A 25,997-nucleotide genomic window follows, 5' to 3' on the forward strand; every position below is an offset into this window, starting at 1 on the left:
TAAAAAAGCGAGGGTCTCCCTAGACCTTTACGTCTCATCCTGATCTCGCCACCCCGTCTCTGGCGGTAACACCGTGGGGAGTTTCTGTGTGAGCGTTTTCTCTGTAGTCTCTGTGCCGGTCATAGCTGTGTTGGTGGGAAGTGTGTGGTGCTGTTGGCTCCACGGGCCTTGCGTCGTGGTTGGTCACTGTACGTTGTGTTTTGGTGTTTTATCCTTATCAGTGCACATTGGTCAAGGATGTTCTTTTTAACCGATGCGAGGTCTTTTATCATATTTCTCTCTCCCACACTGCTCTCACCCGTTTCCCCCGATGGGCATTTATATTACCGTCACTCATGATTCAGTGACCGGGCTTGAATGTGGCCCCTGGTGCGTGCCGCTGCCCGTTCTCTAGGCGCAGGGCTGTGGGCCGTGTGCGTTTCATTTTGTGCTGGGCTTGGTCCAGGTGCTTTTCAGGGTGATTGTGCTGAAGCAGCTCCCCCTTCCCTGTCCCAGAGGGAGGGCCTTGCTTCCTGTGGCCTGACCAGCAGCAGACCCTCTCCAGCTCTCGCCAGCCTGATGGCCAGAATCTCTCCTCCCACCCCCCACACCACGGTCTGGGTGTGCATTCCTGGCGTGGCAGGTGTGGGCACCGCCATGAGTTCACGGGGCCATGTGTTATGAGGGGTGCTGCTCTCAGTCCCCTGCCTGCCAAGGGTGTGGTGCTACCTCCTCTGATCCTTTCTCCTGTGTCCTCAGCTCCGGAGAAGGGGTCTGGTCGAACCACGGCTGTGCGCTCACGAGAGGAAACCTCACCTACTCCGTCTGCCGCTGCACTCACCTCACCAACTTTGCCATCCTCATGCAGGTGGTCCCGCTGGAGGTAAGAGCCAGGCCTCAGGGGTCCCGGGACCTGGGGGATGTGCCATGAGGCTGCAGGTGGGGGCGGGAGGGTGCTTTGCCCGCCAGTGCCCACGGGCCCTGGGCACATTACTCCATGGGGCCTGTGTTTACAGACGGAATCCATTCTCTTGGCTTCTGTAGTCCAGGGTCCTGCATGTATTGGGTGCCAGCAAATATCCAAGGAGCCCATGATTGTGTAAGCCGAGTCCAGTGTGGTGTGCTTCGCACAGCAACGCCCAGACTGCACCTGTGGGGATCCAAGGAGGGACCCCTCATCCCTCCGTCCGTCCCTCTGGGAGATTCTCACTGGGCGCCTGCTGGGAGCCGGGCGCTGGGGGCTCCGCTGTAAACAAGAAAAACAACACAGTCCTGCTCTTGAGGAGTTTGTGTTCTAGTGGGAAAGACAGATAATAAACAAACCAGCAGATAAATTAGTCACTTTGAATCAGGGGAGGAAGAAAGTGGAAGAGAACAGCCCAGTAGAAGATGACTGCAGGGAACGGGGCTGTGTTCACGGAGCGGTGAGGAGACAGCGGGGAGCGGGGCGTCTTCACGGAGCGGTGAGGAGACAGCGGGGAGCGGGGCGTCTTCACGGAGTGGTGAGGAGAGGTGTCTCCGGGACATGGCGTTTGAATGGCCAGAGGAAGCTGATGTCTTGAAGGCCTGGGGGGAGAATGTTCTAGGCCAGGAAACAGCAAGTGCACAGGACAAGGGGCAGGAAGGGGCTTGGCATGGCCGTGGATGGAGCACCCTGAGCTCCAAGGCCCTGGGGAGGTGGGAGGCAGGGAGGAGCAGGCTCGGCTCCAGCATCCAGGCCTCAGGGAGGAGCGTGAGTTTCATTCTAGATGCATAGGAAGCCTTTGGAGAGCTGTTCCTGGGAGCAGCTTGGTCTGAGCTACCCTGGGTTTGGGATGGGGCAAGTAGACGCTCATGTAGGTGGAAACCAGGAGTGGAAGGAGATGTTGCTGCTGACACTGTGCACACCCACACTCACGTCTGTCGGTTGCGCTCACAGAAGTGCTGGTTTGGACAGCATAGATGTGGCTGCTCCGAGCCAGGCTGGGTTTGGCAGATGTGTTGGGAACCGGCGATCTGTTGGATGCTGGGCTGTAACCTGTGGCTGATGTTGGGCATTTTGGGGCCTGAGAGAGGGCCAGGCTGGAGGGTAAGTCAGGCAGGGAAGCAGTGACGCCTCCAGCGTCTCCCGGACAGATTTGTCACGAGACTCATCTTCCGTGCGGGGCCCTGGTCTTTTAGAGCCTCATGTGCTCATCGTGTTCTGGAGGCTCGTCCCCAGTCTAGGGCTCTTCAGGGTGGCTTTGGGAGGAGACAGGATGTCTCTGATCACAGCAGCTCCCGGGAGGGGGCACCAAGCTCAGGTGGTTCCCAGCAGACACCTTGTCGCCAGGGCTTGAACACCCGTCCCTGCCTGGGTCACTGCCTGCCTCTGTGGTCACGTTTATCAAGGCTGTGGACAGGCAGAATCTACCTGAATCCACCAGCGTCCGCAGTGTCTGCACTGGGCCAGAGGGTGATGCTGCCCCGCGTGTCCTGCGTGGTTTTATGTGGGTTTTGGGGGGGTTGAATGGGTTGGGCTTCCACTGTCCTGTTGACCAGGAGACAGAACTCTTCAAGGTGTAACGGAGGCAGAATCCTGGCTTCGCCTTCTTGCATCCTGGGAGACTTTTCCTATTCCAGAAAGAGGGCCCAGGAATGCAGCCTCCCAGGGGTGCTGTGGGAAGGACACGAGTCCACTGCGACACAGTCACGGGTCCAGCGCTCAGCCCAGGCGCCCCTCGCTCCCTAACAGAAACCACCAGCAAACCTGAGCCACGGGGTTCTGTGTGCAGAGGCCTGATGGACCACAGTTACTCTCAGATCAGTGGAGACAGGGCCCTGGTGTTTGGAAGTGACTTGTAATGAGATAACCTCATCTTTAAATTCCATGGAAAATAAAATGGCAGATGCTCCTGAGCTGCAGCCCCTCACAGGGCGAAAGACACACGTGACACCTGCAGCCAGTGTGATCCCGGCCTCACTGGCCGACGGGCTGCTGCTCACGTGAGCGCGTATGAGCCTCACTCTGCAGAAGACGCCGGAGGGAAACAGCTATTCCTGTTTCCAAAGAGAAGGCCCTTTCTTTTCACAAAATGCATGCTTGATGTCACACTGTGAATTACTTATGGAGACTGCAGAGAGATGTCCAAGCCATATTTTATTTTTATTAAATTAAATAAATTAATTTTTAGAGACAGGGCCTCACCCTGTTGCCCAGGCTGGAGTGCAGTGGTTTGATCATGGCTCACTACAGCCTTGAACTCCTGGGCTCAGGCTATCCTCCCACCTCAGCCTCCCAAGTAGCTGGGACTACAGGCACATGCCACAACGCCTGGCTAATTTTAAATTTTTTCGTAGCAATGGGTTCTCACCATGTTCCTCAGGCTGGTCTTGAACTCCTGGCTTCAAGCAATCCTCCCACCTTAGCCTACAAAGTGCTGGGATTACAGGTGTGAGCCACCGCACCAGCTTTTTTATGTGCATGTATTAATTTTCTGTAGAGATGGGTCCTCACTTTGTGGCCCAGGCTCTGAGACATATCTTAAGTGGATAGGAGGGGGCACCACTCACCGTCAGGTCTCTCGTGCACAGACACACACCCAGCATCCTAGACCTACGTGCTTTGGAGCCGGGGCCCAGGAGCCCTTGGCGCTGCGTGAGATGAAGTGTCAGGTGACAGGGGACCGGCAGCCTCCTCAGTAGCTTCCATGCCGTCGGGGTCCCCCAAGAAGGGCCAGCCACGAAGCAAGTGGAACTGCCAAGCCCTTGCGTGCCGGGGCTTTCTGGCTCAGGGCTGTGAGGTTTTAGAGGTTCCGAAGGGGCGGCTCTGTTGTGAGGCTGGTGGGACCCAAGCCCACCCGTTGCCCGCAGTCTTCAGTGGTAAATGTTGTGCAGGCAGGTGCGACCCGCCAGACAATCCCGAGGGGATGTTCCTTAAGGAGTGTTTCCCCTAGAGCAGCTGCCCCGCCAGCGACTGCCCCTTCCCAGTCCCCACGCCCCCCCACGCCTTCCCAGTGGCCCCTCTTCTCCTGGCCTGCAGACCCCAGAGCCTCCATGTGGAGGTGGGCCCTTCGCGGCTGGGGAGAGCCATGACCTGGATCATTGGCGGCAATTTAAAGAAACTTAAACAGAGTAAATGAAACCACACCAGAGGGCGGTGAACGTAGAAACAGTTCCTGGGTTTAAATTTCTTGCCATGGACCAGGCCTCAGTTTGAGGAGCACCGTCCTCTGCGGACGGCCGTGACGCCTTCTCTCTCCTCCCACGGGCTCCGTTTCTCCTCTCCCCTCCCGCCAGGGCCCGGCCCACAGGGCTCCCTTTGGGCTTCCCTCGTGGTGTCGTAGGGAGCAGCCCAGGGGAGAAGGCGCAGAGCTGCCCCCATGGAGAGCACCTGTTCGTTCCTGGAGATGGGTGGTCTGCACGGTGCTGTGGCCAAGGCTGCTCGTCTTACCAGCAGAGAAACAGCCCCAGAGAGAGGGGGGCGCTTGCTGGTGGTCGCCGGTCGTTCAACAGCGTGTTATTGAATTACCGGTAGAGTCTGGGCTGTTTAGGTATCACCCGGGCCATGGGGACCTGGCAGTGAGGATGCTGTGGCACGCACAGAGACACAGCAAGTCAGTGCACGCCACGTCCTGCCCCGTAAGGGCCACGCGGGAGATCATGTCGGATGACTTGCGGATAATTAGGCTCTAAAACGCAGTGCTGGTGATGCCGGAGCTGTTTGAAAGACGGAAGCCCAGGAGGGCCTGCCTGAGAAGGTGGCGGTGGATTCTACATCTCAGGGTGGAGAGGATGGAGCCTCCTGGCCCTGAGCAAGGACAGTCCGGGCAGAGGACAGGGCGGGACGGAGGGCAAGGAGGGAGCAGCCAGGGGTGGTCCTCAGGGATACGCCAGGGCTGAGGCAGGGGCTCCAGGCCCAGGGGTCGTGAGGGGCAGGAGGCAGGGAGCAGGAGAGGTGGCGGAGGCTGCTGCGGTGACTCGAGAACCGGCACCCCGCTGGTGTGGAGGGGGTGGAGGGGCACGAGTCCCACTGCAGATGACCAGGGTTGCCCCATCTTCGACTAAGAAAGCTGGCCATCTGTTTCTCCCATGAAATCTTCTGACTGTTAGAGGTGTCGTCGGTTATTACTTCTGAGCCATATGTGAGAGGTCATCTGTGTGCTGACCAGACGCCTGGGGTCTTGTGAAGATGCAGACCCCACATTCAGGGGGTCTGGGGTGGGGCCTGGCATCCTCATTTCCGACAAGGCCCGGGTGGAGTGAGGCCCCACCGGTCCCAGACCACCCTCTGAACAGATCCAGGCACAGGCGCCCAGTCTGCAAACATCAGCTCGCATTTCTGTTCGTGTCGTGGGAGATGGCTGCAGCAGTTGTTACCAAATCTGAGGATGGATAGTCCGGCCCCACATGTGTGCTCATTGGCATGTGAAGAACTTCCCTTGTCGCAGGAGGTGAGGGGAAACTGGAGAGACAGGTCCTCAGCCTGGAAGTGAGTGAAGAGAGAACCTGGAAGATTCAGAGACAAAAGAAATAGACCGTGGCTTAAAAAGGAGCCCAAACCAAGGGCCAGTGGGCGGGGCTTCTGGACACAGGCATTGCCTTCAGGGAACGGGGAACGTCTTCCTTCATGCACAGCTCTGCAGAGTGGGCACCGGCCCCACTGGCTGCCGGGAGCCATTTATTGAATGCTGGCTGGTGATTGTGGCCTTCACACAGCCGACCACCTGGGAGTAAGGGGAAGACAGTAACAGGCACCATTTCAGATGCTCCCTGCCTGTAGATGCTCTTAACTGTTGGATACTCCCTGCCTGCAAGTGCTCCCTGCCAGTGGGTGCTCACTGCCTGGTACTGCTCCTGGCCAGTGAGTGCTCCCTACCTGATTGGTGCTCCCTACCTGATGGGTGCTCCCTACCTGATGGGTGCTCCCTACCTGATGGGTGCTGCCTGCCAGTGTGTGCTCCCTGCCTGTGGGTGCTCCCGGCCAGTGAGTGCTCCTTGCCTGGAAGGTGCTCCCTGCCTATGGGGGCTCCCTGCCTGTGGATGCTCCCTGCCTCATTGGGGCTTGCATTCAGGCCTGCCCTCTCCTTCAGTCCACGCCACACGAGTGAGGGGTTGTCATGTGGCCATCACAGACAAGAGTCATAGGTGATTCCCTGAGGTCACATCAGGGGGCAGAGCCCAGCCTTAAGCCAAATCCCGAATGTTGGGGTTGTTCCCATGCTCTGGAGCACCAGCTGCCTGGGAGCAGAGCCTTCTCCTCTGGATCCTCTATAGGCTGAGAGCTAAAGCCCAGTGTGGCTTCCTTCTTGGCATGGCCAGAGAGAGGGGGAGTTACACTTTCAGCCAAAAACTGTGTTTTTGTGTGTTGTGTGTTTGTGGTAGAGGAAGGAAGGGAAGGGCCCAGTCCAGCGAGTAAAAAACCTGGGACAGAGACGACTTACGGTCTCAATCCGTCACCGTTCCCTCTCAGTGACACTGGATTTCGACAGTCTGTGGGTGTCTTCCTGGGAGCAAATCGCATCTATTCATTGCCAGAAAAGGTTGATTTGAAAATGGTTTAAAATTATCCGTGCTAAAAATGAACATTCTCATCAACATTAAAAAAAGTTAAGGCTGATATCATAAGCAGAAACCAAATTTGCAGCATACTCAGAGAATTAATAAAAATAGCACCAGTGACCTTATTTCTGTGACCTGGAGTCATGTCTTCCACGGGACCCTGGGCTCGCACTGCTGGTCTTTGGGTTCCTGGTGCAGGCTTTCTGCTTAGGAGCTCACATCCTCATCGTGTCCCTTCTCTCTCCGAGCTTTTCCCCTGGCTTTTCTCCATACCCGGCCTCCTCCTCGGCGGTTGTTTCGGGAAGCCCCTCTTCCTCCTAAGTGGGCAGTGTCCTTTTTGTGGAAAGCCTATCAGACAACAGAGTTCACCTGAGTGAACTGGACCTAGCTGGGGTGGGCTCCAGGGCTGCTGTCCAGGGGAGGGAGACCCCAAAACGACACTCTGTCTTTGCATGCTGCTGTCAACATGGTGATTAGGGCCCAGGCCCTGAGGAGCCATGTCAAGGCATCTGCTGATGGACACTGCGATGGCTTCCAGCGTCTGGCGACTTCCAGTGGTTCCGGACTGCATGACCCTGCGCATGCTTCTTTAGAATAAATTCCTGGCAGGTGAATCTGTGGGGAAAGGGCACAGGCATTTTGATTTTGAAAGACATTGCCGCATTGCACTCTGGGAACCGTGTACCAATTTATTCCTCCTCCAGCCAGGGGCAAGAATGGGTAGCTTTGCTTTACATGTGAGTCACAGAAACATGGCGTCATCTCTGGGTGCTTCTAACTTCTCCTGCTGAGTGCAGTTCAAGCAGGGGAACGAACCCCTGGGCTGTCCAGCAGATCTGCATCCAGACCCACCCTTCACCACCCCAACTGCTCCACTCCCCAGGCGTGATTTCTGCCCCTTTGAAATTAGCAACCCCAGATCCAGTAAGAACCCAGAGAAGGCAAGTTTTTCTTTTAATTGGATAAAATTATCCTAGAAAAGTAGGCCATTGGAACAGATAGAGAATTCATCCAGAACAGACCCTGTAACTTCTCAGTATACCCATGAGAATCTATGTCAGAGAATTAAAAGAATCAGCAAGTAAGATGACATAAAAAAGTATAAAATCAGAATATTTTCATTATTTATGGTAGAAATAACAGAAGCATGAATAAATATAACACTAATGATTGCGTAAATTCTAATACATCCACGCTAAGGGAGATTATTCATCTCTATACTAAAAGAGGAATGATGAAGTCACAAAACGCGGTGTAACTGTGAAAGAATGGGGTTGTCACTATGCCAGTGCGTTTGCAGGGATTACCAAGGTAACATTGTGTGAAAAGGACAAGACGTAGACTAGAGTGATACATATCCCATTTTTGTAAAGCCACGCCAAAATCCCCTATGCGTGGGTGTGTTTCTGTATATGTGTTTAAATATGCAACATTTGTATCTTGGTATGTGATTATCAGAAAGGCACGGGCAGTGCATTCAAGGTTGTTATTGGGCAGGGGCGAGGAGGGGGCCACAGAGGTGAGGCAGTGGCAGGAGCTGGGGAGAGAAAGGACTGTAAACACCAGCCTGTGGGCTCTGACCCAGGTGTGTATTTGTGTGGAATTGTGTGATATGATCAAATGAGTAAAGTCAGCCTGCTGGAAGAGGTGTTTCTGAGGCCTACTACCCAGGGGTGGTGTTTCATGTTCACTGCACCTTCCTGATGTCCGGGTGCTGAGACACGCCCATGCCTGTGTTTGCTGTATGAATGAGGGTATGGAGGAGTGAGTCTGTTCCACAAGGGGAGAGGAACTTAGGGAAAGAGATGTGTTCTCCTTGGAGGCCAGAATGCCACATGCGTGCTGGTTTAGTCGGTGGATCCCAGTCTTGCTGGCACAACTGGTCTGTACTGCCGCAGGTAGGTGGGAGCTCAACTTTCTGTCCTCCCTAAGGACTGGCTGGCAGGGTACGAGGGATCGAGGACCTGAGGTTAACACAGGGGTGGATGCAGGCGTGGGCTGGCTCAGCCAGGGACCGAGAGGAGGGCTCAGGCGTGGACCACTCAGCATTTCTTGCTGAAGCCACACACCCAGTGAAGGTGCTGGGCATGGGGACGGGTGCCGTGGAAGGCATTTGGGCCTGGCCTTAGGGAAAATTCAGCTGCACCTACTCCTGGCGCTTGTGTTCCCCGCTCAGGGTGTGCAGGCCAGGGAGATGGTCTGGTTGTCTAAGGTGGGAGAGCCCCCGATATTGATAGACAGTCCTGCCAAGGCTGCACCCAGTGGGAAGGGCAGTGGTCGAGGAGCGTGTGGGAGGTTGGGAGGAGTCCCAGGGCCCGCCACGGTGCACTCTTTCTTCCTGCAGGTGGCCACTTCCTCCCAGGCGGCCACTTCCCAGGCTTCAGGCATGGGAAGCGTCCCAGGCATGGGCACCTGCCTTGGGGTGGCTCTGACCTGGGGGGTGCAGGAGCCCTGTGCCAGTACAGGAGCACCTGGGAATGCCAGTCCCCGAGCACCCCCTCCTGGGGCCTGGTGGTCACAGGGAAAAAGCATTTCAATAGGACGGTCATGAACTGTGGTCTGAAGGCTGACTCTGGCCAGTGACTGGGCTTCTCCTAGCCCACAGAGGCTTAAATTTTTAAAAATTGGTTGTCAGTATTCCAAAACACAGATATTTTATCTAAAATTTGGGATTTCTTTTTTTTTTTTAAATAAAACAAGAAGAGGAAGATGTGGCCACGCTGGGCTTCCCCCTCTGGCTGGAAACGATGCTGGAGGCGAGTGGCTACCACCCCTGCACTCAGGGCAAGGTCCCCAGGGCCCCCCGGTCCCCATGGCCTCCCCGTACCACAAGCAGCTGCCCCTCCTCATCACGTTCGCATCGCTCTTCTGCTTTTAGGAGACAGTGAAATGCTTCCTGCTCTTGTCTTGGTGGGAAAGTGACATATCCACTGAGAAGGACTTGGGTTAGAACTGTGGGAGGGAGGATGCTCGTTTTGGCAGCACAGTCCCACCTGGTGGTTATGTCTGCAGGTCCCCGCTGGCCTCCTGAGCTGATGCCCTGCCTCTCAGGAGGCATTTGAGGTTGTGGTTTCTGAGTCAGAGGAGTCCGTGTCCTGAAACCAACTGCAGGCTTTTCTGGGCATTTCTAAATCTAGCTACGGGTGGGAAAGGAAGGGCACCGTGGGGGCACACCACGCCTTCCTGAGGCAGGAACAGCAGTGCAGCCTCCGCCCAGACCCATGGTTCTAGGCCCCGTGCCCCGCGGTTACCCAGCCAGGTGCAGCCTTGAGCCTCTCAGATGGGCCCTGGCTCCAGGGAAGGGCACAGGGTGGGCAGTGGCAGGGGCCTGAATTACACGGTGTTGCTGGGAGCTGTGAGAACCACTCTGAGCTGTGTTTGCGGTCCCGAGGGTGTGTCACAGGCGGGACTGTGCCAACTGCAGTGCCGGCAGCCGCAGCATGTACAGCTCAAGTCAGAAACAGGCTCCCTCCACGGGGTCTCTGTGTGAATGTTAGCCAGACCACCTCCCAATAACACCTCCTGCATGCAGCTGGGGTTAGTAGTGGCCCCTCTGCCTCCCAGCCAGCTGGACACACAGGTCCCTCCCAGTGATGTGCCAGGTGGCCTTGGGCAGGTGCCTGCTCTGAGCCTCAGTTTCCCCACTGTGACATGGGTGGGACCCTTTCCTTGTGGAGCTGTGGTGGTGATGAGGAGGCAGAAGTAAGCACAGCTCAGGCCCAAGCACCCAGCCTCAGCACCCAGCCCTGAGCACCCAGCCCTGAGCACCCAGCCTCAGCACCCAGCCCTGCGCACCCAGCCTCAGCACCCAGCGTCAGCACCCAGCCTCAGTCCCCAGCCTCAGCACCCAGCCTCGGCACCCAGCCCTGAGCACCCAGCGTCAGCACCCAGCTCTGAGCACCCAGCGTCAGCACCCAGCCTCAGTCCCCAGCCTCAGCACCCAGCCTCGGCACCCAGCCCTGAGCACCCAGTCTCAGTACACAGCCTCAGTACCCAGCGTCAGCACCCAGCCTCAGTCCCCAGCCTCAGCACCCAGCCTCGGCACCCAGCCCTGAGCACCCAGCCTCAGCACCCAGCCCTGAGCACCCAGCCTTAGCACCCAGCGTCAGCACCCAGCCTCAGCACCCAGCCCTGAGCACCCAGCCTCAGCACCCAGCGTCAGCACCCAGCCTCAGTCCCCAGCCTCAGCACCCAGCCTCGGCACCCAGCCCTGAGCACCCAGCCTCGGTACCCAGCCCTGAGCACCCAGCCTCGGTACCCAGCCCTGAGCACCCAGTCTCAGTACACAGCCTCAGTACCCAGCCTCAGCACCCAGCCCCAAACACTGCCTGACAGAGTGAGGTCACAGTGAGCCATGAGTATGAGGTCCCTAGGGATGTCCTGGCCCTGAGGACCCCTGAGAGTGGAGTGGGAGTGGGGTGGGGTGGAGCAGGCCTGGCTACTGCACCTGGGACTGCAGCCATCCCAGCATTGACCCGTTCATGGCCACAAGTCTCCTTCCATTCACTCTTCATAAGGAAGGTTCAGTCCTGTGGCTGTGGGCACCAGGGCAGGACGGTCTATTGCCCTGTTGATGGGGGTGGGGGTAACTGTGGAGGCTGGAGGGGCTCCAAGGAGAGGCCCCTCCACCCATCCCTGGACCCCTCTAATCCTGGAGGCAGAAGAGGGTCCTGCCTTGCCCAAGAGTAACAAGGAAGTTGGTTTGTTCAGCAGCGCCCCCCCGACTCCCCAAGCAATACTGTGGTTCACCAGTGTCTTCTGGCTGAGTGGGGAGGGCATGCATCCTCAGTACCATCCTCTTAGAGACCCAGAAAATTGTCACCATCCCTTCTGATTTCCCAGCCTGTGCAGTTCTTCCAGAAGGAGAGGGTGGTGGGCAAAGCCCGCTGGGTCCTTCTGCATGGGCTCCTTACCATTCCACCAGCAAGCCCTCCAGGTGCACGGGTGCACGCTGTTCCCGCCCCGCCTCACGGGTGAGTTTTCCTGAGCCCTGTCCTGGGCTGCTGAGAGCTGGGCTGGGGATGGGAGCTGGGAGCTTACCCGGGGGAGGCGCAGGGGCATGCGCCCTTCCACCCCCTCCCGTCTCCTGCCCTACCCACCCCTCCCATGCCCCTCCAGTCTCCCTCGAGACGCCCCCTCTCAGCCCCCAGGGCCCTCCCCTGTACCCTGTGGCCTGTGCCTCTCTGAGTGGAGAGCTGAGTGAGCCCTGGGAACAGGGCTGACACCTGCCACCCCCATCTCTCCCTTCAGTCCCCCCTACTCTCAGGCTGCTGGCCACCTGGGACATTGGGAAATGGGCCTAAGAGGTAAAAACCTGCACTTCGAGGTGGAGCAGCAGCCAGTTGCTGCCGGGACACAGCTTTGCTGTCAGCTCAGCCCCAGCCCTGCCTGGGCACCTTGCAGTCCTGGGGGCAGGGAGACGTAGCTTCAAGGTTCTGAGGGTTCCACCCCTGCCCCTCTTGACAAATTCAATTGCCCTTGCCTCCTCCAACCAGACCCAGGCTGCTCCTTTTAAAGGAGAAGCATATGTTGCTTCATTTATTCCCTAATTCTCCTGAAGAAGTGTCTGCTCTGGAGTGTGCTGGGCTGGAGCCGCTCTGCAGAGGGAGCTGCAGCACCCTCTGGGGTGTTCCTGTCTTGGGGGATCTTCTTTCGGGGCTACCCTCAGAATTGGGGTCTTACTCTGTGGGGCTGAGGGTGGGCGGGGTGACCAGGACTGGGAACATGGTCAGGGGCCAGACTGGACGTTCCCAGGGCAGATGGACGCATAGCCCGGCCGAGGGATCGGGTCGCTTTGAGGGGGCAGCTGTGGGCTGCAAGGCTGTGGTCAGGGCTTGACGTCTGAAGCGGGCCAGGTTTCTGGTCAACACGTATTTTTTGTCATGAGTGTGTTGAATCTTGGGAATTAGAGTGGGGATGTGGGCCGTCTTTGAGAAGCCGCCAGCCCCTGTGTTAGGAGTGGGACAGGAGCTCGAGGGTTCTTTCTGGGACATACAGGAAGCTGGGGTGTCAGGAGACAGAGGGGTTCTGTAGGTTGAATTGTTTGTAAAGATGATACACGCATGTGGGAAACTGCAAGAACACAGAAGGCAGAGTGTGGAAACTGACAGTCACGGCCACCGTTCCCGCCTCCCAGCCCTGCCCAGAGCAGCGGCTTAGGGTCACGGCCACCGTTCCTGCCTCCCAGCCCTGCCCAGAGCAGCGGCTTAGGGTCACGGCCACCGTTCCTGCCTCCCGGCCCTGCCCAGAGCAGCGGCTTAGGGTCACGGCCACCGTTCCTGCCTCCCGGCCCTGCCCAGAGCAGCAGCCTAGACACGCGCTTGCTTTTCTGTCATTCCAGACGCAGTTGCTGAGCCTGGGGCCCCGCTTTGCTCTTTGTTCTTTTTTTGTTTGTTTTTAAAATTTTCTGTACCTCAATGGATGCAAACCTTTCTTTAAACAAAGGGTAGTGAAGTATAAAGACTGCTCCCTTTATTTTTATTTACAATTTATTTGTGTTAGAGACAAGGTTGCACGCTGTGGTCCAGGCTGGAGTCAGTGGCGCCACCTCGGCTCACTGCAGCCTTGACCTCCTGGGCTCCACAGATCCTCCTACCTCAGCCTCCCAAGCAGCTGGGACTAGAGGTGTGCACCACCATGCCTGGCAAGATAGCACACTTTAAAAAATGTATGCACGTATCTTGGAGGTTGCTCCTTCTCAGGGTACACAGAGCCACATCTCCCATGTTAACCACTGCGTAGCTCTCCCGAGGGTGGACACTGAAGTCATGGTGGTCTTTGGCCGCAGCAAATGACCAGCATCCTGTGCACACATCCCGCCTCCATCTGTGAGGATGGGTTCCCGTGGGGCACTGCCGGTCCAGGTTTACATCGCCACAGCTGTTTAAAGCAGCCATCGTCTGGGGCACAGTGGGGACTCAGCCCTGAGCTCCCAGTCATGTTGGGTCCTGGGTTCTGCTCTGAGATCCACCTGCCTCCTGCTGCCCGGCTCTGCCTCCCACGGCCGACCACTGTGCTGAGTCGCAGGTCTGTCACTTGGGGCAGGCGATGGGAGGGGAGGCCCAGCAGCTCTGTCACTTGGGGCAGGCGATGGGAGGGGAGGAGGCCCAGCAGCTCTTCTCTCGCCCCTACAGGTGGCTTTTTGGGCAGTGGCCACACCTCTGCTGTGGCTGCAGCCCTGCTGGCCAGTCTATGGATCTGGCTTCCACGGGGGGATTTGTGGCGAGGCTCATTCCTGGGCCACCTCACTACCCCTATGAGGTCCCCCTTTCTCTCCCCTCCCGAGGGTTAGCAATTCCCTGAGTCAAATGTTCCACTCTCTGAAAGGCTGGAGTGGTTTCTGTTTTCCCAGATGGCCCCAGACTGATGCACAAGCTGTGCGGCCAGGGGAGGCAGCAGGAGCCCCCAGGGTTCCTGGTCTGGAAAACAAGAGGGTGATGGTCCCCCCAGCTGACACTTTCAACAAGGTCACTGTGACCCGAGGCAGGCCAGTCCCAGCATCTGTTCAAACACACAGCAGCCCAGCTGGGTCCTCGGGGAAGATCTCCTGCCTGTGGCCAGTCCTCTCCCGTCCTGCAGCAGCCCTCAAGTGGCCAAGCAGCTCATTTCCACCTGTCCCCGGGCTGTCGGTTCATTTCCATCAGTGGACGTGAAATGTGCCAGCAACTGGACCCAGCCCGGGGGAGGCTGGCTGCATGCTGCTGGCACATGCTATGGCTGCCTACGGCCAGGGATGGTCACCAAACCAGGGATGCCTGGAGTCACAGATCCGCCAGGGCCTGGTCACTCGTGCTGTCCAGGAGCCAAGGGCAGGAGTGCAGCCCAGCCAGGGGCTGAGGGCTGCCCTGAGGGGAGACAGGCCCCGTGAGAGCCTGGATGCCAGCCGCGGAGAGACCAGAGACAGGCAGGAGCCAGCCTGGCCGGGACAGGGTGGGCGTCAAAGGTTGGGGAGCAGATGGTTGGTTCAAGGGCTGGTGTGGGGGTGGAGTGTGGACCTAGCCCGGAGTTCCTGCTCTTGTGCCCAGGAGCCCATCCTCTGCTTGCCCTGCTCTCTGCTCTATGCTTGGCTTCCTGCCAAGTCCAACCAAGGAGAGATGGTGCTGCTGGGGTGGGCGAAGGGGCCAGCCTCCTGCCTGGGCTCCTGCTGGCATGGGCGTCCCCCTGTGGCTCCAGCCCCTGCATGCAGACCCTTCCCTGCACCCCTGTGCCAGCCTCACCTGGGCAGGCTGGTCTGATTCCAGTTTCTGCTGGTGGCCCGACCTGGCTCTGCTGCCGTCCCCTCTCCCACTGTCCTCCCGCGGTGTCTGCTGTCTGGGCTGCCTCACCGCCTTCTCCCACGGTGGCCGCTGTCTGGGCTGCCCCACTGCCTTCTCCCGCGGTGTCTGCTGTCTGGGCTGCCTCACTGCCTTCTCCCGCGGTGGCCGCTGTCTGGGCTGCCTCACTGCCTTCTCCCGCGGTGGCCGCTGTCTGGGCTGCCTCACCACCTTCTCCCGCAGTGGCCACTGTCTGGACCTCACTGCCTTCTCCCACGTTGTCTGCTGTCTGGGCTGCCTCACTGCCTTCTCCCGTGGTGGCCGCTGTCTGGGCCTCACTTCCTTCTCCCACAGTGGCCGCTGTCTGGGCTGCCTCACTGCCTTCTCTGCTTTTTCAGGGCTTCCCTCACCTTCATAACCAGCTCCCCATGTCCAATCCCGAGCGGGGAGGGTCTTGCTTTCCCATGATGAAGGGAGAGGGTGGATGGAGGCAGGTCAGAGGCACGGGCTGGGGCTGGAGCATGCGGGGCCTCAGAAGCCATGGTGGGGGAATGGGGGTTTGAGTCTGAGACTCAGGCGCTATGGAGGGGGTGAGCCATGAGGGACGAGGCTCCAGTGTACAGCGGAACCCAAGCCAGGAGGGACATGGTAGAGGATGGGGCTGGTGCTGTGGGGAGACCAGGGAAGTCCAGGAGGCTGAAGAGATCAAGGCAGAGGCTCTAGAAATCCATCAGAGAGAGGATTGGGACAGATGGCCAGTGGTGAGAAGCCAGCAGGACTCGGAGGTGGGTGCTCCAAGGGAGAGGGAAGGGCCTGGGTCAGGGCCTTTCTCAGATCATGGCCGTGTGAGGGCCACCATCCCTCTTCCCTCTGCAGTCACCTCCGCCACCGCCCCTGTGTGTTTCCATCACAGCCTCATCAACACGACACTGGCAGCCTTAGGTATTTATTCACGTTTACACATCCACGTCTTTGTTCATCACCCGCTTCCCCACTGCAATGAGACTTCCGTGCATGGTGCACAGTAGGTGCTGAATACATGCTTGCTGCTGTAGCAGGGGCCATCACGGGTCAGCCCCAGCCCTGCCTCTCGCCAGCTGCGTGGTGGTGGGCAGTCATTTACTGCGGCTGCCTCAGTGTCCTCATCTGTAAAGGGAAACCATGCTGTCCACTCACAGGCTTGCTCTGAGGATTCGATGCCTTCAAGCAGCAGGTGCCTCGTTTCTGTCATTTCCAACCACTCTTCTGTGATTCTCCATGATGCCTAGAGTTTGCCAGATCCTCTGTCGGGCCCCGGGGATTCAGAATTAAACAAGACAGTCGACCTGTCTTCATGGAACTTACCGTCAGAGCTCACATCACTCTGGTCTAGAAGGCTGTCTCCTGTCCTGTCTGTCAGGTTCCTGCCCAAGCATTGAGGCCTGTGTGAAGCCCTCTCCCTCCTAACGCCCGCTCAGTATTTCTCTCCCCCTCCTTCAGATCACCCTCCCTCCCTTCCAGTTTCCTAAGGCTGCGTGCAGGTCGTGGTGGAGTCAACGTTTAACACAGGTTGCAGGGTTAAGTAATACAATGACAAATCCATGGCTGAATGTGTGTTACAACTAGAAAGTCCCTGTAGTAAAGAGAAGGCAGTGAGCCACTATCAGGATCACCTAGATTGTCACCTTCTGCCTCAGTCCACTCTGTGGACTTGAAAGCTGTGTTGAAGCAGTGAGGTTTGCAGACCCTGACGTGTGCATGCCGTTGCTTCTTGATCCCTCCTGCAGTCGGCCTCGTTATTCAGACCATTGTGTGGAAGAAGAATGTATGACGTTACATGCAGAAGCCATGGAGACTCCAGTTTATGGGAGATCTCAGGAGTTTTCAAAGGTCATTTTGATCATCTATCATTTTTACCTATGGGCTCACCTTATAACTCAAGCACCATGTACCATGTGACCCTCCAATATGTCTGGCCTTACGTTTCTTACAATCATTTCAAGGCTGCCTGGTCAGGCTATTAGCTCTGTTCAAGGGAAGAGCCATATGTCTTTCTTTTTAGTGCTCCCCATTGTGCCTGGCATGATGCTGGCTTTGGGTGGGTTTGATAAAAGTACATGATAAAGAGACTTGATTGATGGTGGGGTTGGTTCATGGTGGGGTTGGTTCATGGTGAGGTTTGCTGGTGGTAAGTTTGGTTGAAGATAGGGTTGGTTGACAGTAGGTTGGTTGAGGGTAGGATTGGCTGAAGATAAAGTTGGTTGATGATGGGTTGGTTGATGATGGGTTTGACTGATAATCAGGTTGATTGATAGGTTGGTTTATGATGCATTTGGTTAATGGGTTGGTTAATGGTTAGGTTAGTTGGTAGTGAGTTGGTTGAAGGTGAGTTTATGATGAGTTTGGTTGATGATGCGTCAGTTGATGGTAGAGTTGGTTGATAGTGGATTACTTGAAGGTAAGGTTGGTTGATGGTGGGTTTGACTGATGGTGGAATTGGCTGGTAGATTGGTTTATGATGGGTTGGTTGATGGCAAGGTTGGTTCGTGGTCGGTTTGGTTGATGTTCAGGTTGGTTGATGGTGAAGTTGGTTGATGATGGGTTGATTGTTGGTAAGGTCAGTTGATGGTGGAGTTGGTTGATGATGGGTTGGTTGATGTTAAGGTTGGTTGATGGTGGAGTTGGTTGATGATGGGTTGGTTGATGTTAAGGTTGGTTGATGGTGGAGTTGGTTTATAGTCAGATTAGCTGATGATGCATTGTTTGAATGTAAGGTTGGTTGATGGTAGGCTTGGTTAATGGTAAGGTTGATTGATGATGGGTTGGTAGATGGTGGGTTGATTGATAATGGGTTGGTTGATGGCATGGTTGGTTGGCGATAAGGTTGATCGATAATATGGTTGGAAGGCTTAAGGCATAAGTGGGTAGGTGTGGGTCTGGGGCTAGGGCTAGACTCCCATTTGTCAGAAACTCCCAGTAGAATGGGTGGCGAAGAACGGAGATTAAGATGTTTTAGAGAGTTGGCTGACCAACTGCAGCCCAATGTGCGGCAAACTCTCATGTCAGCCCACTGGAACCTCACTGCATTTGCAAATAGATGAGCTAAAGCTTTATTTTCTCAATTTAAAAGATATTAATCAGTGATGTAGATTTAGGAAATCTCTCTGTTGAATCAGTGGCAGAGTCAGATGGGTAGATGTGAGGGCTCTTTCTCCCCTGACCCCTTCAGCAAATACCTCTGGTTACCATTGTTCCCAGTACTGCTCACTGCTGTTCTTAGAGCTGCGAGATGAGGTAGGAAAAGCTTCCCTAATGCATCCTCAGGGCTTCCCATGTCCCTGGGGGAGAGACGATGCCCCATGAAATGCAGCTATGGTGTCCGAGAGTGATATGCATCCCTCTGGTGGGACATGAGATGACTTGGGTAGAGCAGAGATGATCAGAGGTGGGGAGGAGCCAGGGCTTTGTGGGGTGGAGACCTGTGTGGGGTGCATCTCTTGGGGGTCTTCCCAGGGCAGTGGGCCAGGCAGGCTTTTGGACACCACTGCTTTCTTTCCTTTACTAGCAGTGTTTCCACTGATTTTTCTTTTCTTTTCTTTCTTTTTTTTTTTTTTCTTTTTCTTTCTTTCTTTCTTTTTTTTTTTTTTTTTTTTTGAGATGGAGTCTGGCTCTGTCGCCCAGGCTGGAGTGCAGTGGCACGATTTCGGCTCACTGCAACCTTCACCTCCCGGGTTCAAGCGATTCTCCTGCCTCAGCCTCCTGAGTAGCTGGGATTACAGGTGTGGGCCACCATGTCTGGCTAATTTTTGTATTTTTAGGAGAGACGGGATTTCACCATGTTGGCCAGACTGGTCTCAAACTCCTCGCCTCAGGTGATCTGCCCGCCTCGGCCTCCCAAAATGATTACAGGCGTGAGCCACTGTGTCTGGCCTCCATTGGTTTTTAACTGAATTCAGTTTGGTGACTGCTGAAGAGCTGGACGTTCGTTTCCAAGAACCATTCCCTCTGCTGAGGCCCAAAACTCTTGTAACTGACCCTCACTTCCATCTCTAGGCAGAGATCAGTGTGAGAGACAAGACTTTTCAGTTGTCTTAGAAAGATTGCATATCCAGTATAATGTCAGTGTGTCCTGTATTTGGTTTTATTCTTAGTTTCTGAAACATCTCACTTCCTCTAAAACAGCACTTCTTAAACCACATCTCTGTTGCTGTCATTGGGTCTCTTCCCTTCCTCCTCCAAAGAGTTTAAGAGATGCCAAGTTGAACATAGCTGAACAGGGGGGTTTTATTTTACCTGCAGAATCCTCAGAACTCTTAAGTGGCTTTATATTCATCCAAAAAGTCTTTTAAGGGGTGCAGAGAATGGTGCTTTTTCCAAACTTATCTGAAAGCAGAAACATCATTTCATGGACAATTTGCTAATAATGTCATGCGGAAACTGGAGTGTCACACACTTAGCGTGGGGAATGTGGCCTAGAAACTGAGTTCCCTTCACCCACCGCGGCTATGCGATTAATGGGAGTCGCTCTTGGCCCATTGGTCTGCAGGTGAAGACGTTTGTTTCCATTGCCGAGAATGCTGCGGTGGGAATGCACTGGCAGCACCCGCCTGTTGAGGAACTTGTTTTGCCAAACATACTCGGCAGGTGACTGATGAGTGCCTACCCCTCCCACAAGGCCCCTTCTGCTGGCAGAAGATGCCTGTGGCCTCAGCTCCCACCTGGTGGAGCAGAGATGGGCAGCACTGGGCAGCCTCGGCCCCCCGGGAGGCCCCTGTTCGCCCACAGCGTCCCAGGTGCCCTGGGTGTTGCCAGGCAGCGATAGGGAGTGGGCTCTGGGCAGAGTCGGTGTGAGTTCACCAAAGTCTCCACCTTGAGTTCCTCAAGCCCAGCGCAGGAGAGCCCATGAGGGTCAGGGGAAGCCGAGATGGAGGCACACACCCAGGGGACATCGTGGCACCTGCTGCAGGGAAGCCCACGGGCATGGCTGTGATTCCCAGGGGTCAGAGGTCAACAGCCTGAAGGTCTTCTCAAATATGGGAGGCCAGGCCCAGGAGTTGAAGGAAAAAGGTTTATCCATGGGAGAAGGAGTAGCGGGGCTCTCCTACCCCTAACTGGATGATTCTGCAATAACCAGGAACAAGAACAAGAAACCGCAGCCACTCTCCTGAGGGGACGGGGGGCCCCATTCCTTCAAAGTTCCCTCTCATCCTCAGGGATACTGATGGGCTCCCCTGTGACCGCCCCTCCTCTCTCCCTGGGGCATCATGAACCTGGAAGGGGGATTCTTCCGTCTCCCTGGCCCTGGCCACGCAGTGCCCACCTTTCCCGTGATAGCCACAACGTCCGTGGAGAGGGAAGTCCAGCCCCTGGGAAATTGGAAGTTGTGTGCAGGTCCTTGCCTGCTGAGGCCTGAGCCGGCGTTCAGCACAGGTGGCTCTGCCCAGCCCTCAGCCTCTCTGCCTTGTCCCTGAGCCGGAGAGCACAAAAGGGCCCCTCCAGGGGAAATGCTGCTGGTGTCATGGCAACAGCTGTTTCACTCCTGAAGGGGGCCAGGCCAAGGCCCTGCCTTCTGCAAGCACTGGATCTCAGAGAGGATACCAGGGCCTGCAGGGTGAAAATGAGCTCCGGCTAAAGTGGGAGGCACAGGCTGTGGCGTCCAGGCTGCCCCTACCCCAGCGCCACACACCCAGGAATCTAGCATGTCTGTAGCCCCTCGGGCGTGAGCCCACTCCGCTGTGAATCACAGCTGAAGGCGGTGCTTGCTGAGTGTTCGGGCTTCCCATGGCCCCCTGGCCCCAGGTTGCTCCCCGTGGTTCAGTGCACTACCTGCCTCACCCTGAGCTGGGGCCCCCTGGGCCTGCGGCGTCTCCTCCCGCATTGCCAACAGCTCCTTACACACTCAGAGTGGCCTCCTTTTGTTCCTTTGTCCTGGTGATCGGGGAGAAGGCATTTGGACTCCCCCTACCCGCATGCCACAGGAGGAAGCTGGAGGCAGGCGTCTCGGAGGATGGGGGGACGTGGGTCTGGGGTCTGGGGCCTCAGTGCCGGACAGGGACAGCATGATGCAGGCTTCAGGCTTCAGCTGGGCCTCTGACAAGAGCCATGGACCACAGGAGGAAGCACGTGGCGCCCTCCTGCACGTGAGCAGCTGGGAGGCTGCCCTTCCAGGCCTGTGGCTTAGGAGCCCAGAGCCTCCTGGAGCCCAGGGTCACATGTGTCTGAGCTTGAGGCCCCGACTTCAGAACCGAGGGGGCGCCGTCTGGATTGTGCGGTCGGTGAACTGCGGCTTCGGATCTATCCTTTGTGGCCCTGCAGCCGCTTAATCCCCAGGTGTGTTCTGTTCTGCCTCATTCCCACAAGGTGTTGGGAGCCAGCAGACACGGGTGCTGGTGATCACCACCGTGTCCATTTAGAGAGCTTTCCTGAGGCCCACAGTGTGCAGGCGGCAGCCATTGTGCGGGGACTGGGAGGGTTGTGGCCTCAGGCGGGGGCGGTAGCCAGCTCTTCCCTAGCACTACTTTGTGCAGGGACTGGGAGGGTCGTGGCCTCAGGCAGGGGCGGTAGCCAGCTCTTCCCTAGCTGCTCCAGCACTTTATGTTTGTAAATTCATGGAGTCCTTGCGGCCACTGTGGGAATGGAGAGGGGTCATTATTTTAATTTCACAGCCGAGTGTCACATGGCCCAGATTGTCAGCCAGGACGTGGCCCAGCTGGGACTTGAACCCGGGAGGTCTGGCTCTGGGGCTGACTGTTAGTCTGCAGCCCTGTGTATTGCAGTGTAGACAGGAGGCTCAGCGCCTGCCCCGGCCAGGCAGCCACAGTCTGGAGACTGTGGCTGAGGGAGCCTCAGTGTTCTGTAGGGTACCTCGGGGCACCGGACATGCACGCACAGAACCAGGGCTGCAACCCCAGCACCGGCCTCTGTCGGTGGCAGCAACAGACATTTGGGCTGGGAGGCAGGCTTGGTGGTCAGCACCACACTCACAGGGGACCAGCTGTGCACCCACCTGGGCCCTCTGCAGCTTCAGGCTCCGATGGGGTGCCTGGGCCTGCTGCTGACGCCTCTGCTCTGCTCCCCGCAGCTTGCACGGGGACACCAGGTGGCGCTGTCGTCTATCAGCTATGTGGGCTGCTCCCTCTCCGTGCTCTGCCTGGTGGCCACGCTGGTCACCTTCGCCGTGCTGTCGTGAGTCCCCTTTTCTAATCCACCCAACAGTCCCTCGGCCCCTGCCTGCACCCAGATCTCAAGATGGAAGAGACACGGGAGAGGGGAGGGGCTGTGGAGGTAAGAGCACCAGGCTTAGCTGGAAAGGTCTGGAAAGGCCCCCAGCCCAGGCACAGGAATTCTGGTGGAACCCGAGCCAGGCAAAAGGGGATGGCCATGGGCCTGGGGACACCTCAGCCCTGTGCTCAGATATTCACTCTCGCTCCCACGTTCCTCAGCACAGGCGTGTGGTCGGCTTTGAGGGCCCGACTGTGCCCAAGAGAGATGAGAACATGCTTGGATGGGGGCTGGACAATAACCAAGTAAACAAAAGCGAGAACAAACATCTTCACTGTGATCATGCCACGAGGCAGCAGGGTAGAGAGGGAGGGGTGCAGCTAGGTCCCAGCAGTGGTCAGGAAGCTTACGCTGAGGGAGACATTTGGGCCGCCATGCGGGGACCTGGGAGAGGGTTTACCGCATGGGAACAGCTATGCAAAGGCCCCACAGCTGGAATAAGCTGGGGCTTTGAGAAGCAGGAACATGAGCTGGGAAAGAAAGGAACTCAGTTAGAGCAGAACCATGGCCCAGGGTCAGACTGTGTAGGGCTGTGTGGGCATGGAAGGAGCTGGGGTCAGATCCAAGAGCAATAGGGAGCCATTGATGGTCCACAGCAGGGAGTGACAGCAACCCCTCTGGCTGCTCTTGGAGGAATGGATATAGGGACTTCGTGGGGCCAGGGAGCCCAGCCTGGGGGACTGGGTCGGCGCAGGGCCCGGGCCTCACACCCTGCCTCTGTCCTCAGCTCCGTGAGCACCATCCGGAACCAGCGCTACCACATCCACGCCAACCTGTCCTTCGCCGTGCTGGTGGCCCAGGTCCTGCTGCTCATTAGTTTCCGCCTCGAGCCGGGCACGGTGAGTGGGCGCAGCTCCGTGTTCCTGCGCTGTCCTTCCCCTGCCTCCTCGGATGTCACCGGGTGGCACCTTCTGCTAGCTTTTTCAACTCAAATTTCAGAACCCATCTCCCCAGACAACCAGGGCTGTGGTTTTCTCGGGGGAAGCAGAGATCGTGACGTGCATGAGCTGGTTTCTGTGCTGCACACCAGCCTCGGGTAAAGCTGCCGCTGCCGCCACCCACTCACACTGCCTAGCACCAGCTACACGCGAGGCACCGTGACAAGGGCTTGCATCTGCGAAGCCATGTCACCCTCTAACCAGCTGTCATCCTCTCAGCCTACAGATAAAGGAATTAGGGCACAGGGCTTACAGGCCTTGGCCAAGCTGACGGCCTGGTGTGGGCAGACCAGGACTCTTGTCGGCTGCAGGCTGTGCCCTTCATCAGCTGCTTGACAGCAAACAGTTGTGCCACCTCTGTTCAGCGAAGCAGGCCTGCAGAGCTAGATGCCATCTTTCCCTGCCCTTTGCATGGAGTGGGGGGTTCTCTGGGGCCCTAAGAAGTCTTAGACCTCACAGAAGGCAAAGAGCTGAGACTCTCTGAAGTGACCCAGCAGTGGAGTGATGTGGGCTTGTAAGCTAGTTGATGGAAGAGAAAAACAGAGGGCTTCCTGCTCCATGTGTGGGAGGAAAAAGGGAGCTGGTTCTGGCAGAAGCTCTTAGGAACCCAGCAGGATAAGCCTGTGGTCTTAGGGTGCAATCAGGAGTGGCCAACAGAAGATGAACGCTTTATCCCATGCCTAGTGGGTCAGCAGAGCCTCTCCTCCTCCCTGCCCAGCAGAGCCCTTTGTCCCCATGCATGTCCTGGGGCTGCTGCCTATGGACAGACCCACCTTCATGTGGCAGCAAGCACCTCCCTCACAGGGCACCCCACCTCAGACTCGGGAGCATCTGAGAAGTTCCTGGATGCACCGTGGAATGGACGGGGTGTGCACTGGCCTCATGTTCTCCTGCTGGACGCTTCTCAGGCTCCGGTGTGAAACCTCCCATGAGGATTCCCTACAGTGCAGATTTTGGTTTAGGAGCTCTGGGTGAGCTCAGAATGCTGTATTTCTATCAATCATTCAGGTGATGCTGACGCTGCCTGTTCAAGTCTATACTGGGGAGCGAGGTCCCACTGTGTGCTGGCAGCAGGAGGGGAGGCAGGTCTGCAGCAGCTCCAGGTGTCTATAATCCCAGCTGGTGGCCCTAGGGGACTGGGAGAGCATCTTTCCTCCAGAACCCTGTGTCTCAATCCCAGGGAAGGGCTCCAATGGGTCCCGCTTTCCCAGAGACCTGTGTCTGAATCCCAGGGAAGGGCTCTGATTGGCCCTGCTCTCCCAGAGACCTGTGTCTAAATCGCAGGGAAGGGCTCTGATTGGTTCCGGTCTCCCAGAGACCTGTGTCTAAATCGCAGGGAAGGGCTCTGATGGGTCCCGCTCTCCCAGAGACCTGTGGCTAAATCCCAGGGAAGGGCTCTGATGGGTCCTGCTCTCCCAGAGACCTGTGTCTAAATCGCAGGGAAGGGCTCTGATAGGTCCCGCTCTCCCAGAGACCTGGGTCTGAATCCCAGGGAAGGGCTCCAGTTGGTCCTGTTTGAGTGATATGCCTACAGGGTAAACCTTTGTGCCCAGATGGGAGAGGATGATTGTAATGGTTGGTCCCACCAGAGCCTCTGGGGTAGGGAGGGGCTGCTCCCCAAGGGAAAGGGGCAGCTGGTCCTGGAAGACACAGGGCCAGGGGTTGCTGAGCCAACAAAAATAATAGGTATGTCTTATTTTGTATCTAGATATAACAGATCATGATGACAAGAAACACATTTAGTGGCTTGTACATTTCTTCTCTGAGAACTAACTGCCTTGGGCATATCTGAAGGACAGAACTTGGAGTGCCAGCAGAGCTGGGTTGTCCTGGGGTCCTTGGTTTGTGTTCCTTCCTGGGCTCTGGTTTCCTGGACCTTTTATCTAGAGCTAAGGGACAAGCCCTGGCTGTTCACAGCACCTGGACTCACAGGGAGCAGAGGAGTGGAGCCCCAGGAGGATCTGAGGCTGCACTGTGCAGGGCCCAACTCTCTCCGTCCTGGGCACCTGGGGCCTCCAGGCCCCAGGCAAGGAATGGAGAGGTTCCCAAGGCCCTGCCTTTCTGTCCCTGAGCCGTATTGAGGGGAAGCCTATGGAGCAGCATGGTTGCCTGAGCCCCTTTCAGTTCTGGGTAACTACAACTTGGAAGCTGCAGTCAATTTAGTTAGAACTAGAAGTCCCAGCATGTAGGGTTCAGCCACCTGGCAGGCAGCAGGCTCCACACCTCTCTGGGAGCCACGTGGCTTCCAAAGTTCCTTGCTCCAGTCCTCACTTGAAGGGAGGGAAACTCTTCCATAGTCCCTGCCTTAGCCCCAGAATCCACCCTGATTGGACCGGGTGAGTCATGTGCCCATCCCTGAGCCAATCCTGTTGCAAGGAATGGATAGTTTTGCTGATTGGTTGGGCCTGAGTCCTGTGCCCTCTGCTGAACCAATCACCATCCCTGGGGGCAACATGGTGCTGCAATTGGCTAGCCCTGAGTCAAGCGCTACACCCAAATCCCTGGGCTTGAGCAACAGGAAGATACCCTGGGAAGAAACATGGTCACATGACCAAAAGACCACCCAGGACATGGATACTGGGAGGCTGGGATCATAGCCACGCCCAGGGCCCACCCCAGGGCTGTCTCACTTCCCATCTCTGGTTAAATCCTAGACCCCCTGCCGGGTGATGGCCGTGCTCCTACACTACTTCTTCCTGAGTGCCTTCGCATGGATGCTGGTGGAGGGGCTGCACCTCTACAGCATGGTGATCAAGGTCTTTGGGTCGGAGGACAGCAAGCACCATTACTACTATGGGATGGGATGGGGTAGGTGGGGCAGGGCAGGTGGGATGGCGGGGCGGGAGGGACAGGAAGAGACAGGTGGGGATGGGGCAGGTAGGACAGGATGAGACAGGTGGAAGTGGGGACAGAAGGGGCAGGTGGGGATGGGGGGGAGGTGGGAATGGGGTTTGATCGGATGGGACAGGGAAAGTCAGATGTGCTTTCATCTTCATATTATCCTTCTTGGTGCCTCCTAGAGACCCAAATAGGAAGGAGAATCCACTGG

At 56.8% G+C, this 25,997-nt stretch overlaps 1 protein-coding gene across 5 annotated transcripts in view; it reads left to right on the forward strand.

Annotated features, from left to right (window-relative positions):
* Positions 1-25,997, forward strand: part of ADGRD1 (adhesion G protein-coupled receptor D1) — a 189,375-nt gene that overhangs the window by 129,165 nt on the left and 34,213 nt on the right. For 3 of the 5 annotated variants that reach the window (XM_054664742.2, XM_024348156.3, XM_024348157.3), the window contains 5 exons: positions 739-862; positions 1,332-1,442; positions 21,811-21,914; positions 22,738-22,849; positions 25,603-25,756. In XM_054664742.2, coding sequence (XP_054520717.1) covers positions 739-862; positions 1,332-1,442; positions 21,811-21,914; positions 22,738-22,849; positions 25,603-25,756 — 605 coding nt within the window. The remainder of the gene's footprint in view (positions 1-738; positions 863-1,331; positions 1,443-21,810; positions 21,915-22,737; positions 22,850-25,602; positions 25,757-25,997) is intronic. The other 2 variants (XM_024348158.3, XM_024348159.3) reach the window with 1 other exon arrangement.

The sequence above is a fragment of the Pan troglodytes genome, chromosome 10, assembly GCF_028858775.2.
Source record: "Pan troglodytes isolate AG18354 chromosome 10, NHGRI_mPanTro3-v2.0_pri, whole genome shotgun sequence".
NCBI lineage: Eukaryota > Metazoa > Chordata > Mammalia > Primates > Hominidae > Pan > Pan troglodytes.